This window comes from Lepidochelys kempii, chromosome 1 (assembly GCF_965140265.1).
Source record: "Lepidochelys kempii isolate rLepKem1 chromosome 1, rLepKem1.hap2, whole genome shotgun sequence".
Taxonomy (NCBI): Eukaryota; Metazoa; Chordata; order Testudines; family Cheloniidae; genus Lepidochelys; species Lepidochelys kempii.
The window spans coordinates 53,724,753-53,738,235 of record NC_133256.1 but is presented as its reverse complement, the minus strand read 5'-3'; the positions used below and the strand labels follow the sequence as shown (position 1 = coordinate 53,738,235).

Here is a 13,483-nt window from a genome sequence, read left to right as displayed (position 1 = left end):
TTGAACTTGTATATGGCTGCGAGGTTAAGGGGCCATTACAGTTGGTGAAGCAGCAATGGGAGGGGTTTATACTTTCTCCAGGAACTAACATTCTGGATTTTGTAACCAACCTACAAAACACCCTCCGAATCTCTTTAGCCCTTGCTAAAGAAAACCTACAGGATGCTCAAAAAGAGCAAAAAGCCTGGTATGATAAACATGCCAGAGAGCGTTCCTTCAAATTCGGGGACCAGGTCATGGTCTTAAAGGCGCTCCAGGCCCATAAAATGGAAGCGTCGTGGGAAGGGCCATTCACGGACCAAGAACGCCTGGGAGCTGTTAATTACCTCATAACATTCCCCACCTCCAACCGAAAGCCTAAGGTGTACCATATTAATTCTCTAAAGCCCTTTTATTCCAGAGAATTAAAGGTTTGTCAGTTTACAGCCCAGGGAGGTGACGACGCTGAGTGGCCTGAAGGTGTCCACTACGAAAGGAAAAGTGATGGTAGCGTGGAAGAGGCAAACCTCTCCATGACCCTTGGGCGTATGCAGTGACAGCAGATCAAGGAGCTGTGCACTAGCTACACGCCGACGTTCTCAGCCACCCCAGGACTGACTGAACAGGCATACCACTCCATTGACACAGGTAATGCTCACCCAATTAAAGCCCAACCTTATCGGGTGTCTCCTCAAGCTAAAACTGCTATAGAACGGGAGATCCATGGTATGCTACACATGGGTGTAATCCGCCCCTCTGGCAGTGCATGGCCATCTCCAGTGGTTCTAGTTCCCAAACCAGATGGGGAGATACGTTTTTGCGTGGACTACCGTAAGCTAAATGTTGTAACTCACCCAGACAACTATCCAATGCCACGCACAGATGAACTACTGGAGAAACTGGGACGAGCCCAGGTCATCTCTACCTTGGACTTAACCAAGGGGTACTGGCAGGTACTGCTAGATAAATCCGCCAAGGAAAGGTCAGCCTTTACCACATATGTCGGGCTGTATGAATTTAATGTGCTCCCTTTCAGTCTGCGGAATGCACCTGCCACCTTCCAAAGACTTGTAGATGGTCTCCTAGCGGGATTGGGAGAATGTGCAGTCGCTTACCTTGACGATGCGGCCATATTTTTTTATTTCTGGACAGACCACCTGGAACATCTACAAAAAGTCTTTGAGTGCATAAGGGAGGCAGGACTAACTGTTAAGGATAAGAAGTGTCAAATAGGCCTAAACAGAGTGACTTACCTTGGACACCAGGTGGGTCAAGGAACTATCAACCCCCTACAGGCCAACGTGGATGCTATCCAAAAGTGGCCTGTCCCAAAGTCAAAGAAACAGGTCCAATCCTTCTTAGGCTTGGCTGGATATTACAGGCGATTTGTATCGCAATACAGCCAAATCGCACCCCACTGACAGACCTAACCAAAAAGAAACAGCCAAATGCAGTTCAGTGGACTGTAGAGAGTCAGAAGACCTTTAACCAGGTTAAAGCAACACTCATGTCTGACCCTGTGCTAAGGGCCCCAGACTTTGACAAACCATTCCTAGTAACCACAGATGAGTCCAAGTGTGGTGTGGGAGCAATCTTAATGCAGGAAGGATCGAAACAAGAGTTCCATCCTGTCGTGTTTCTCAGCAAGAAGCTGTCCGAGAGGGAAAGCCACTGGTCAATCAGTGAAAAGGAATGTTACGCCATTGTCTACGCTCTGGAAAAGCTATGCCCATACGTTTAGGGACGCCGTTTCCACCTGCAGACCGACCATGCTGCGCTACAGTGGCTTCATACCGCCATGGGAAATAACAAAAATCTTATTCGGTGGAGTTTAGCTCTCCAAAATTTTGATTTTGACATACAACACATCTCAGGAGCTTCTAACAAAGTGGCTGATGCACTCTCCCGTGAAAGTTTCCCAGAATCAACAGGTTAAAATCGTCCTTGAGATGTGGAAAATATTGTTAGTCTTTGTACACTTGGTAGTATATTTAGAGGTGCATGTGTCTTATTAACTCTGTTTTCTCCTAGCGCTCCAGGAAGAAATCACAGCCAGTGTTTCACCCTATCTGTGATTTGGGGAGCATGTCATAAATATAAAGGAAAGGGTAACCACCTTTCAGTCCACAGTGCTATAAAATCCCTCCTGGCCAGAGGAAAAACCGTATCACCTGTAAAGGGTTAAGAAGCTAAGATAACCTCGCTGGCACCTGACCAAAATGACCAATGAGGAGACAAGATACTTTCAAAGCTGGAGGGGGTGGGGGGGAACAAAGGGTCTGGCTGTCTGTGTGATGCTTTTGCCGGGAACAGATCAGGAATGCAGCTCAGAACTCCTGTAAAAAGTAAGTAAGTAATCTAGCTAGAAATGCGTTTGATTTCGTTTTTTAATGTCTGGTAAAATAGCTGTGTTGAATGGAACGTATATTCCTGTTTTTGTGTCTTTTTGTAACTTAAGGTTTTGCCTAGAGGGATTCTCTATGTTTTGAATCGGATTACCCTGTAAGGTATTTATCATCCTGATTTTTACAGAGGTGATTCTTTATCTTTTTCTTTAATTAAAATTCTTTTTTTAAGAATCTGATTGATATTTCATTGTTCTTAAGATCCAAGGGTTTGGGTCTGTGTTCACCTGTACAAATTGGTGAGGATTTTTATCAAGCCTTCCCCAGGAAAGGGGGTGTAGGGCTTGGGGGGATATTTTGCGGGGGGCGGGAGACATCTCCATGTGGGCTCTTTCCCTGTTTTTTGTTTAACACGCTTGGTGGTGGCAGCATAGGGTTCAAGGACAAGGCAAAGTTTGTACCTTGAGGAAGTTTTTAACTTAAGATGGTAAGAATAAGCTTAGGGGGTCTTTCATGCAGGTCCCCACATCTGTACCCTAGAGTTCAGAGTGGGGAAGGAACCTTGACAAGGTCTGTCAACCTGGGAAGGTGGAGACGTGACTTCACGGATAGGCAAATCAGATTGGGGAATCATACCTGCCTCAGACATGATAGAGCTATGAGAATAAGTTAATGCTCTTTCCTGTTTCAGGACCCCAAGGAGCAGCGGTGTTGCATGACAGACACGTAGCAGCGTTTGAGGCAAAGGAGTGAGAAAGGCAATTTCCAGAGAGTTACAACCAAAAACTCCCCTTGAGTAGAAAAGTTTGCATTTCATGTTGGACACTGTTGCAAAGAGATCTCTCTGAGATGGTGTAGAAGATAAAGAAGTTCCAAAATACAGAATCACTTAGTTCCCATTCATGATCTTGACAGAAAAGTCTTCTCAAGGTGTCTGCTATAGTGTTCTCCAGACCTGCAAAGTGGACTGCTGAGAGGTCTATTCGGTGCAGTATGCACCAATTCCAAAGTTGTATTGATTCTGCACATAATGGCTTTGATTTTACTCCTCCCTGGTGGTTTATATAGTACATTGTTGCCCTGCTGTCCATCATAACTTTTATTATATAACCCCTGTTCCTGGGTAGGAAATGAAGGTATATCCAACCGTCTGAGTTCTAATAGGTTGAATGAAGGGATGACTTCTGTGGAGTCCATTTGCCTTGTGCCATGAAGTCTCCGAGGTGAGTTTCCCAACCTAACAGTGAGGTTTCTGTGGTGATGACTTTTGTAGGGGAAAAGAATGGGTCTCCCACACAAACTGAGGAATCCCTCAGGTGGTGGAAGGACCTGCGGACTCTCTGATGAACCAACATTCACACAGACAGGTAGTGCTTGTTGGGAGTATAATGGCTTTGAACAGCTTTGTAGGCATCAAGAATAGAGTCTGGCATGGGGTATTATAAATGTGTAGGTGGCCACATAGCCTGGAAGTTGAAGGCAAGACCTTGCTATGGTCTAAGGACTCTGCTGCACAGAGGAAATGAGGTTGCACAACATGACAAACCTGGTATGTCACTGTGACAGGGTAACCCGAGCCAGCCCTCTGTCACACCAGCTCCAATCAGGAAAGGGGAACTGGAGCTGGCTGAGTAAGCCCAGGCCTAAATGGCAAATAGGGGACAGCTGCCAGCCTCGTTAGCAAGGGGCTACATAAAGGCTGGCAGGAAGGACGCCAGGGGAGAGGAAAGGGAGGAGCTAGAGGCCCCCTCCCCTGTTGGCTGCAAAAGCTAGCAGTCCCTGAGGCTGTGAGCCTGACGCTGTCTGTATCTACAAGGTGGTGGGAACTTGTACTGTAAATAAAGAGCACGGATGATTGCACCAAAGCAGAGATCTCTTGCTGGTTTGTTGGTGCAGAAGAGGCAGAAGATAGAGGGGCCTGCCTGCACCCTATTACAGCCATGCTGGTCATCTAGTCCAGGATGGTTCCGATCAAGTTGATACGTTAGACAAGTGTTGCTGTCGATTTTTCTGCATTGAGACAAAGACCCAGTGACTGGAAGAGGGCTAGGGGCCTTGTTGATTGCTGACTGAACCTCTGGAAGGAACAAACTTTGAGGAGTCAATTCTCCAGGTAGGGGAGTATGACTATTCCCAGCTGTCAAAGATGGGCTGCAACTACTGAGAAGACCTTTGTAAAGACCCTTGGAGTGGTCAAAAGGCTGAAAGGAAGAACTCTGCACTCATAGTGCCCACAATGCACTGCACTCCTTGCCCACAATGAACTGTTGGAAGTATCTGTGGCACAGAGGCACAGCAACGTGGAAGTAATGTAGTCCATAGGGCTAGCTTGCCTTTATTATATTCTCTGTCTTGCTTTCATTATATTCTGTCTTTTATTATAGTCAGCAGTAATGCAAGGAACTTACAGGCCTGTACCCTGTAAGACACTGGCTTCAGCAGTTAGCCTAAGGCTTGAGGTCTATGAACTCTGGCACAGACAAATGACCTAATGGTCACCCCTAAGTTTTGAGGAACTGGAAACAGAATGCGTGACGCCAACAAACCAGCTCAGGTTAAAATTAACAGGCCAGTTCACTTGTGTGTAACCTTTAAAGGCATGTCAAGGGGCAGTGCAATGCTGTCAGGCTAATTCAATTGTGTGTTTGTATCAAACGGATGTTAAATGGGCTAGCAGACACCAGCCCATTCACTTGTGTTGATAATAGATCAAGGAAAATGTGGATGGTATTGTTTTCATCTGTCTGTATCCTGTACTCAATCAACCTTCAGATCAAAGATGTGTATATACTGTATGAAACTAATGATATTACCTGTATTGTCTTCAATTATCCAGCCCTGTTATAATGAATGGCCAGCAATTACCTTACCTAAATCAATATACATTGTGGATTATGTGTGTATACATGGGAAGTAGAAGGTTAACTTCAAAGCGGGTGTGGTTGGTTTAACAATAGAGATTCAGACTGTTTGAATTACCTATTCTTCATCAAAGGAAATTCCCACATGGTAATAACGATGGTCAGCTTGCTAGCCTGTTTTAACTATAAAAAGAGAAGCCTTGGGCATGATCCTGCCATCTCTAATCTGCTGAATTCTAAACAGGGGGAGTTTTGAGCCACTGGACTGAAATCCCCAAAAAGCTAGTTTTGGGAAAGTCCTGAAAGACTAATGGAGAATTAGCAGACACAGTATCTCTGCAATCAAGTGGACTCATATATTCTGATTTAACTGTAATGTATTTTATCTGCTTTTAACCTTTCTAATAACTCATTTCTTTTTCTTAATTAATATATATTTAGTTAGTTTACTAAGGATTAGCTAACGGCGCTGTTTTTGATGAGATCCTGAAGTATCCAGGGAACTTGGGTGAGTGACCAACGCTTTGGGGCTGGAAAAACCTAATGTGTGGCCGCTTTGGTTTTAATAATCTAACATCATAAGATCCAGTTTGCCTGGCTGTCTGTACTCTGTGGTAAACTAGTACAATAATCCACGAGTACCCTTTTATTACTGGCGTGGTGAAATCTAATGATGGAATATACCACCGGTTTGAGGTGTCTGCCCTATTTTCTGGCAGTCTGTCCTGAGTCTGGGCATTCTCATCTGTGGCCCACTCTAGGCATGGCGACACAGGGGGGGCAGGAATGGGGGCGGGATTTTGTCCATAATGACATCAGCTAGCCACAGGAACATGAGCTAACACCAGTTTTTGGATAGAACATCCATAAATGTCTGACCACAAGAGTGCCGTGGCAATGAGCTGACATACATGATAATAAGTTGAGATCATTAATATGCTAACCTACAAGAGAATGACACCCCAACATTAGTAGGGTGAGGAAATACAAATAAGAGAGGAGAAACCCCTCCTGAATATGCATTAGACATAGTGGTGTCAGTGTAACATAAAAGCTGTATCCCAGCCTGTGCTCAGGAGGGGGGGGGGGAGAGAGAAATGTACTCCTTGGGAGGAAAGTGATGGTGATGAGGAAGATAATGGCCAACATCACAAGTTGTTCTGAAGGGATGTTGTGAGTATATGGATGTTCAGATGTACATTTTGTATTATCTCTGTCTGCCTTACTGGTTTGTGATTTTGCTAAACGTATTAATAAACTACTGTAAATATAGAAGGGTTCCTATACAGTCAGAGTGTTGCAACTGTGCTTACAGGGGGTCCCAACTACACAGTAATTTTAATAATACTGAGCCTGATCTTGGGACAAGAATCTGTAAAACCTCGAAGTGATAACGGGGAATTCTTAAGTACAGTAGAACCTCAAAGATATGAACACCAGAGTTACAGACTGACCGGTCAACCAGACACCATCAGGCAGCAGCAGAGACGAAAACAAAAAACCAGCAAATACTGTACCTGTATTGCACCTTAGAGGTAGGCACATCTGGGCTGCCCGTCTCCTCCCCCACCACATGGGGGGCAGGCACTTACAGGTAGGAGGTGAAGATGGTGGGTTTCACAGGCATAGTTGTGAGAACCAGAGCAGGAGCAGTGCTGGGGTCTGTGGCTTTCCTGTAAATCAGAGACACAAGTTCCCTCCTCCCCTTTCCCAAGCTCCTGCTGGAACCTGGCCTGGAATGTTTGCTGCTGGAACCCAAGCTCCTGCCTATATGCTGCGCTCTGGAGGAGCTGCTCAGTTTTAAAGGGTACCATGTGTCCACTGACACTGCGGTGCCCCAGGGTGCCTCACTCAGCACTCTTGCAGCCAAGCGGCTAGAACCAGCCACCTACGCACACATTCACCCACTGGGCAGCCACTTACAGGTAGGAGGTGAAGATGCTGAAGTTTGCAGGCACAACTGTGAGCCCCTGCTCTGAGCAGTCCGCCCTGAGGAGCATCCCATAATGGTTTGTTCTGAGTTACGAACAACCTCCATTCCCAAGGTGTCCGTAATTCTGAGGTTCTACTGTAATCAATATAACACAACCTATAAATCAAGCTACAGTATGAATCCTAGAGGTTCAGGGCAATGAATCAGTCTCCCAAACCTAAAGTTGAAATTATTGCTGCAGGGCTTACCATCCTGTGCATGGATAAAATGTATTCTAAGTCCTGAGATCCAAGATCTGTCTCCATTCTCCTTTTTTCTTGGGGCCTAAGTAGTAATAGGAATAGAAACATTTTCTGCTGAAGTTGGGAGGAACTTGTGGGATTGTACCCTCCTGTCTTTAGAGACTCTTGAGAGAGGAGTGCCTGAAATGGGACTGGGAGTGGAGAAGGAGGGTGGAACTGAATTAGGTAGAATAGCCCGTGGAAACTATTGTGATACTTGTCCAAAGTAATGATGTCCCAGAACAGTAGGAAAACAGTCCCCATAGGGTAGATGGAAGGTAGGGCAATGGAGTGATTCATGAATATCTTCCAGTGGGTCAAACTGGTCACTTGGGAGGCAACAGAGAAAGATGGCCCCTGCTTGTGGACCCTGGGCCTCTTTTGGGGAGGTTTGGTCCATCTCTGGGAGGTGAAATACTGTACTGGGAGAGATCACTGGGTTGTCTGTGATCTACATTTTCTTTTTATTGTAGTAGCGTAGGTGCCTAGGGATCGCAATGTTGCCCTAGAGTCCTTGAGAGAGTGGAGAGACCTGTCCATGCTGCCACTAAAGAGTATGGCTCCTTCAAAGAAAAAATTCTCCACTATGTGCTGTACTTCCCTGGGGAGACCAGAGGACTGCAGCCTTGGAGTCTGATGCATAATTATGCCTACTGCCATAGAGCGAGATGCGGTATCATGTGTGTCAAGAGAGGCCTACAGAGAAGCCTTGGCAGTCATCTGGCTCTTGGAGATTAGGGCTTGTGGTAGATGGTTCTGTGGTAGATGGTCAATAAAATGAAAAAATTTTACTATATTTCATGTAGTCACATTTTGCCAACAAGGCATGGTGGAACTGCAGAGAAGCCAGAGATCGATTTATGGCCAAAGAGGTCCAGGCATTTGAGCCCCTTATCATGAAAAGCTGATCTGGATCAGCACCATCTTTTTCTTTTGTTAACCACGTTGACCACCAGAGAGTTTGGGCTAGGGTGAGAAAAAAGGTACTCCGAGCCCTTGGCTACCACACATTACTGCTTGTCAGCCTTCTTGTATGTAAGTAGGAGGGTAGTTGGTGTTTGCAAAATGGGATGGGCCAGTAACAAGAGGGCATCAGTAGCAGAAGGGCTTGCCTTGAAAAGAGGTATGCAAGCTATCTACCAACAATTGTTGAGATTCCTGTATCTTCTCTAGAGCGATCTGCAAAGTCTCATCCAGTCTCTTGATCAGTTTCCGAAAGATGTTGAAATCATTAACATAGGATGTAGGAGGAGGCATAACAACTTCATCTGGGGAGGAAGAGGATTTGTTTGAAGGGTGTGTCCCCTCCTCTGCCCCTAGTTCCTGTTCTTCCAAAGGGTCTCCCTATGGAAGAGAGTCCCATCTACTGGTGCCTACTCATTTTGATGGTTCTTCTTATGTGGGGACATCCTATAGAACTGGTCACTGTAGGGAGCCCCAGGTTCCAAAAAACACACTGTGGAGGAGCATAAGCAAAGGGGAAGGAATCCCACAGGTGTTCCTGCCAGGGAGGATGGGATGGACAATGACTAGCCCTTAGAGTCTCATCAACTGGGTATGCCACCAAAGGAGGCTGGAATGGGAAGGATTCCACCACCTGGAGAGAAATTTCCAAGTCAGAGGAAGTGTCATCCCCTGCATCCAAGAGCTAGGGGCGTTGGTCCTGGTGGCCATGTTGGTATTGGAGGCCAAGAGAGTACTATCATTCACATCAGTACCGGTGGCTGACTTCATGTGTGAAGGTGCGGAGGTACTGGAGGACATGTCAGGGCATGCATATATGTTGGTACTGGCAGGAAATGCCTCTCTGGTACTTGTAGTAGAGGGATTCAGTCCTTCCAACAGCTGGAGAACCTCCTGGAAGAGAAACATGGTCAGTACTGGTGATCCTGGGCACTACTCCTCAGGATGGGATGTGTCGAGCAGTACCAGAGACGATACAGATGGGCGGTCTGTATATTCATCAGATCTCAAGGAGCAATTCATAAGGAGTAGTTTCAATCTGTCCTCCCTCATCTTTCTGGATCTATGCTTGAAGCCGGAGCAGACCTTACATTCAATGGGATGTGGGACTCTCTGAGGCAGCTGGAATGACCCTTGCTGAGGGGAAAGGACCAGGGACAGATCTGGCATGGTTTGAAGCCTATAGTTTTGGGCATAACCCATGTAAGACAGGCCGCAAACAAAAGAGAGGCTGTGGGGGTGAAGGCCATGACTACGAATGGGGTGGAAACCCTCATGGAAGTACAAACCAATGCTATAAAACAGAGAAGAAAACTACAAACTAAATAAAAAAGGACAAAATACTAAAAAAGTAAAGAAGAAAATAGGCAAGCTAAGGAGCTAGCTAGTGGACACCGCAACACTCTGTCTCGAGCTACACAGGCGGCTGAGAAGGAACTGGAGTGGTGGTGCCTCTGTCCCTACCTATATACCCAAGGTCTGGAGCACAAGGCGCAGACCTGCAGACGCCGCTAACGAAAAATCTTTGATCAGAAATGCGCACACATATATAGTTGGACAACTGGCAGGGACAATAACGTGAATAATAATTAATTCATCCCACCCTCATTTACTGTATGTGTTACAGAGCACATAGCAACATGAAATGTCAATTTTAGGATAATGAATCAAACTGTAAACAACAATTTTTACTCCATCAGTCTCCTTACATTAAGGAAAAACTGGATAATGTGTTTTAAAATATGAAAAGCTTATATTTCTGAAACAAACCTTTTCCATTAGCTTACTTGCATGTAGGCTCAGACTATTGAAGAATATCTTTTTGCTTAACAAATGCATTTCTTCAATTGTGGTTAACAACATGGCTGCGCTGTTTCCCAAAATACCACTGAAACCAAAAAGAAAATACTTTGTTAAATCCAAGAAAGAAATATAAAACAGATCCAGATATTTTAATCAATGTTCAAGAATATGACACCAAGTCTAAAAGTTGGAAATGCACAGTGAACTGTCATAGGAAACAGCTTCCCCTATTAACTAATGCTAATAATAATTTGTAAGATAGGATGATTAGTGAGAACAAGCGCCACCAGCCAAGATAATAAACAATCTCTGCTATAACATATGCAGAACTTAAATTAAGTCATATATTCAATTAAAAAAAAATACTGGAATTACAGCTTTGTTAAAAAGAAAATTACCTGAGCATCCAATTCAGGTTTTGCCTTGGTGGATTTTTGTTTGTTTGAATGTTTAAAGCCAACAAGGAAGAGAAAATACTAAATTTTCAGTTTTACAGCAAAAAAAAAACGTAGTCCATAACGAAACTAACATTTTATTTTTTCAAGATGGGCTAAAAATATTTACCTATCCAATATGCTACTGTCTTTTTAAATAAGTGGGAAAAAATACTCAACTTTGTTTCTGCTACAGAGAACAAAATCCAAATGAGAAAGATGTGTTGATAACATCATTCCACCTCCCCTACTTTCCAGGTAAATGTGTCTCTTCACATATAAAACTGTACATTTTTAAAGTGTTGAAGAGTACGTGCTTGGCTACTGGAAGTGTAAAATTAGTTTATTAGTTTTACTACAACTGTTTTATACCCATTATGCCATGACACTTTTCTACACACTTCTTGCATATGAGTTTGTCGTCTAAACTAAAAGTAATTCTAAGTTACAGACTGTCTTGGGTAAAAACTATCATATCTGAGTGGGATTAATGTGACATCCTTAAAAAAAAATAGCAGCTTGGTTTTCAGACAACCATCAGCCCCAGTAAAGTCACCATCTCTCAAATTAGACCTTGTTATAGTAATTAGATCTGTTTTCCTCTATTTCTGAAAAAAACATTTGACTAGTAGGATCAGTACTATAATCTCTGATCTTTAAACAATACAGTATAGGCAGCAATGCCTATAGTTAAGGCTGCAAAACACTCCCCATTATAAGATTGTTTTCAGTTGCTTGTAACTGCTAAACTTTGGGCTTAAAAAAAATAAGTACTCTGGTTGTCTTCCTCACCTACTTTTGGAAAGTTTTAGCAAAAATGGTTCTGCCATTTTGAGAACAAGATAAGGAGAAAATATGCTGTTTAACTTATGTTAAAAAAAAAAAATCTTACAACTTTTTTATTGAGAAACTGTACTGCCTCATTCTTTAGAGTAGGGAATTAAAACTTGGCAGGCAGGTTGACTTTATGTCAGAGATGTGGCTTTTACTGTTCCCATGAAAAACTGCCAAGATATAAACTTCTTAAAAAAAAAAAAAATCTCACAGTGTACCTATTCAGAGATGTGTAAAGCGTTGAAACTGAAGCTAAGGTTTGCACAGGTAACTTTAATTCTGGCATTTCCTAACTTTTGAGTTTTTTTAATTTTGCAACCTTAATGTTCTTTTAATGTAGTTTTTTGTGTGAACTTTATCTACAATGCTACAGAGTGATAAAGTATGTCTATATGTTGAATTTTTTTTTCCATTTACAGACAGATTTCTATTAAAATAATTGATTACTACTTCAAGTCAGGGCTGTGTCTTCCTCTTTGTTCTGTAAATGGCTGAGCACAGTCAGAACTCAAACAAACCAACAACACCCCCCCAAAAAACAAACAAAACAAAATAAAACAGAGCGAGTGTTTTTTACTGTACCAGAATTGATGCATGTTCAAACAGGAGAGTTACTTAACATGTTTTGTAATTTTGTATACCTGATTGTATGGTGATAGAACTTGAGAAGATTAGATATTTTGTATAATAAAACTGCTCCCGGTTCAGCAACGATCACCTGCTCAATTCTGACCTGTGAAACAAAAAATAATCATTTTTATTTATAGGCATATTCTGAAAAACAGCCTCGATGCTTTTACGTGCATGAGGGATATTCATGGACAAATAAACTTTGCAAGAAGCATAAGAACATCACATCGTCCACTTATATTGCAGAATTCCTCTTGAATAGGGCATTTCTTTGCAGCAAGTTGAAGGGCAGAAAACAAGCAGGTGTATGCCACTCCTTAAGAACGGCCCTGTTTCCCATAGTTTTGTATGTAACTTGTTGCTGGAAATTTCTATATAATGAGATCATTTTGTGGATTAGCACCAGTACATACTGGAATTCCACCCAGCCCCGAATAGCAAGAACAGCTGCAAAATCCCTAAATTACAATAGATCATCAATGGCAGCACTCAGCAGAGATGCAGAATAATCAGAACTGATCTATCAAGGGGTTTATTTAGTTTATTTTATCTGATTTAATCTCACCTCCTAGTCATGACCTCTAGCCAGTACTTTATCTTGAAAAGAGATGCTAATAGTAGGTAAGCAGATATATTTGAAGCTATTACAAAACATGTACTGACATGCTGACTGGGCCAAGAGATGCTGGATTACAGAGCAAAACCGGCCTCACTTTTTTTTGTCTCCATGGCACATGCAGCCTCAACACGATCATAAGGGGGCTGCTCCACAATCAGTTTTTAGGCATTTAGGAAGCAATCATGGTCAGTGACTATTATAGCACTATTCCCCAAATGCTTATATGTGACAAGTCCATCTACATATTGCTAACCATTCATCATCCTTCCAAATTATTTGTCTGCTGCTCAGTGTAGCATCCCAGGGTCAGATTCACAAAGAATATTAGGCGTGGTGACACTGAGCATTGCCATGCCTAAATTTTAGGCACCTAGAAGGTCACTGAGATTCACAAAGCCTGAGTTTGGCACATAGGCTCCCTATTAAATGAATGGGGAAAGACAGGTGCATCAGAATGGGATATACAAAAGCCACCACCCTAGGCAGCTCCTAGCCTAAGCTAGTCAATGGGAAGTGCCAAGCGAAGGGCATATATTAAACTTCACCCCTCTTGGGGATAGGTGCCTCTGTTTGGGCTGCAAGGAGGCATTTCCCTCGGCTTGGGATTCTCAGCTGCAAAACCTCACTTGGCATTAGGTAGCTATGCATTTTAGCAAGAAGCCAAGGGGAGGCCATGTAACTTAATGTCCAGTGGTCAGGGCACTCACCAAGGATGTTGAGTCCCCAGTTCAAATCACTGGACGGGGGGACTGGCTCCTGGGTCTCCCACATCCCAGGTGATACCCTAACAACTGTGCTAAA

The 13,483-nt window shown here is 43.4% G+C and overlaps 1 protein-coding gene across 3 annotated transcripts in view; it reads right to left on the bottom strand.

Moving 5' to 3' along the window:
- The window catches only part of COG6 (component of oligomeric golgi complex 6), a 120,946-nt gene that overhangs the window by 27,711 nt on the left and 79,752 nt on the right, over window positions 1-13,483 (bottom strand). For all 3 annotated transcript variants that reach the window (XM_073342633.1, XM_073342615.1, XM_073342624.1), the window contains 2 exons: window positions 12,075-12,166; window positions 10,133-10,250 (listed from right to left, as the gene is read on the bottom strand). In XM_073342633.1, the coding sequence (XP_073198734.1) occupies window positions 10,133-10,250; window positions 12,075-12,166 (210 nt within the window). The remainder of the gene's footprint in view (window positions 1-10,132; window positions 10,251-12,074; window positions 12,167-13,483) is intronic.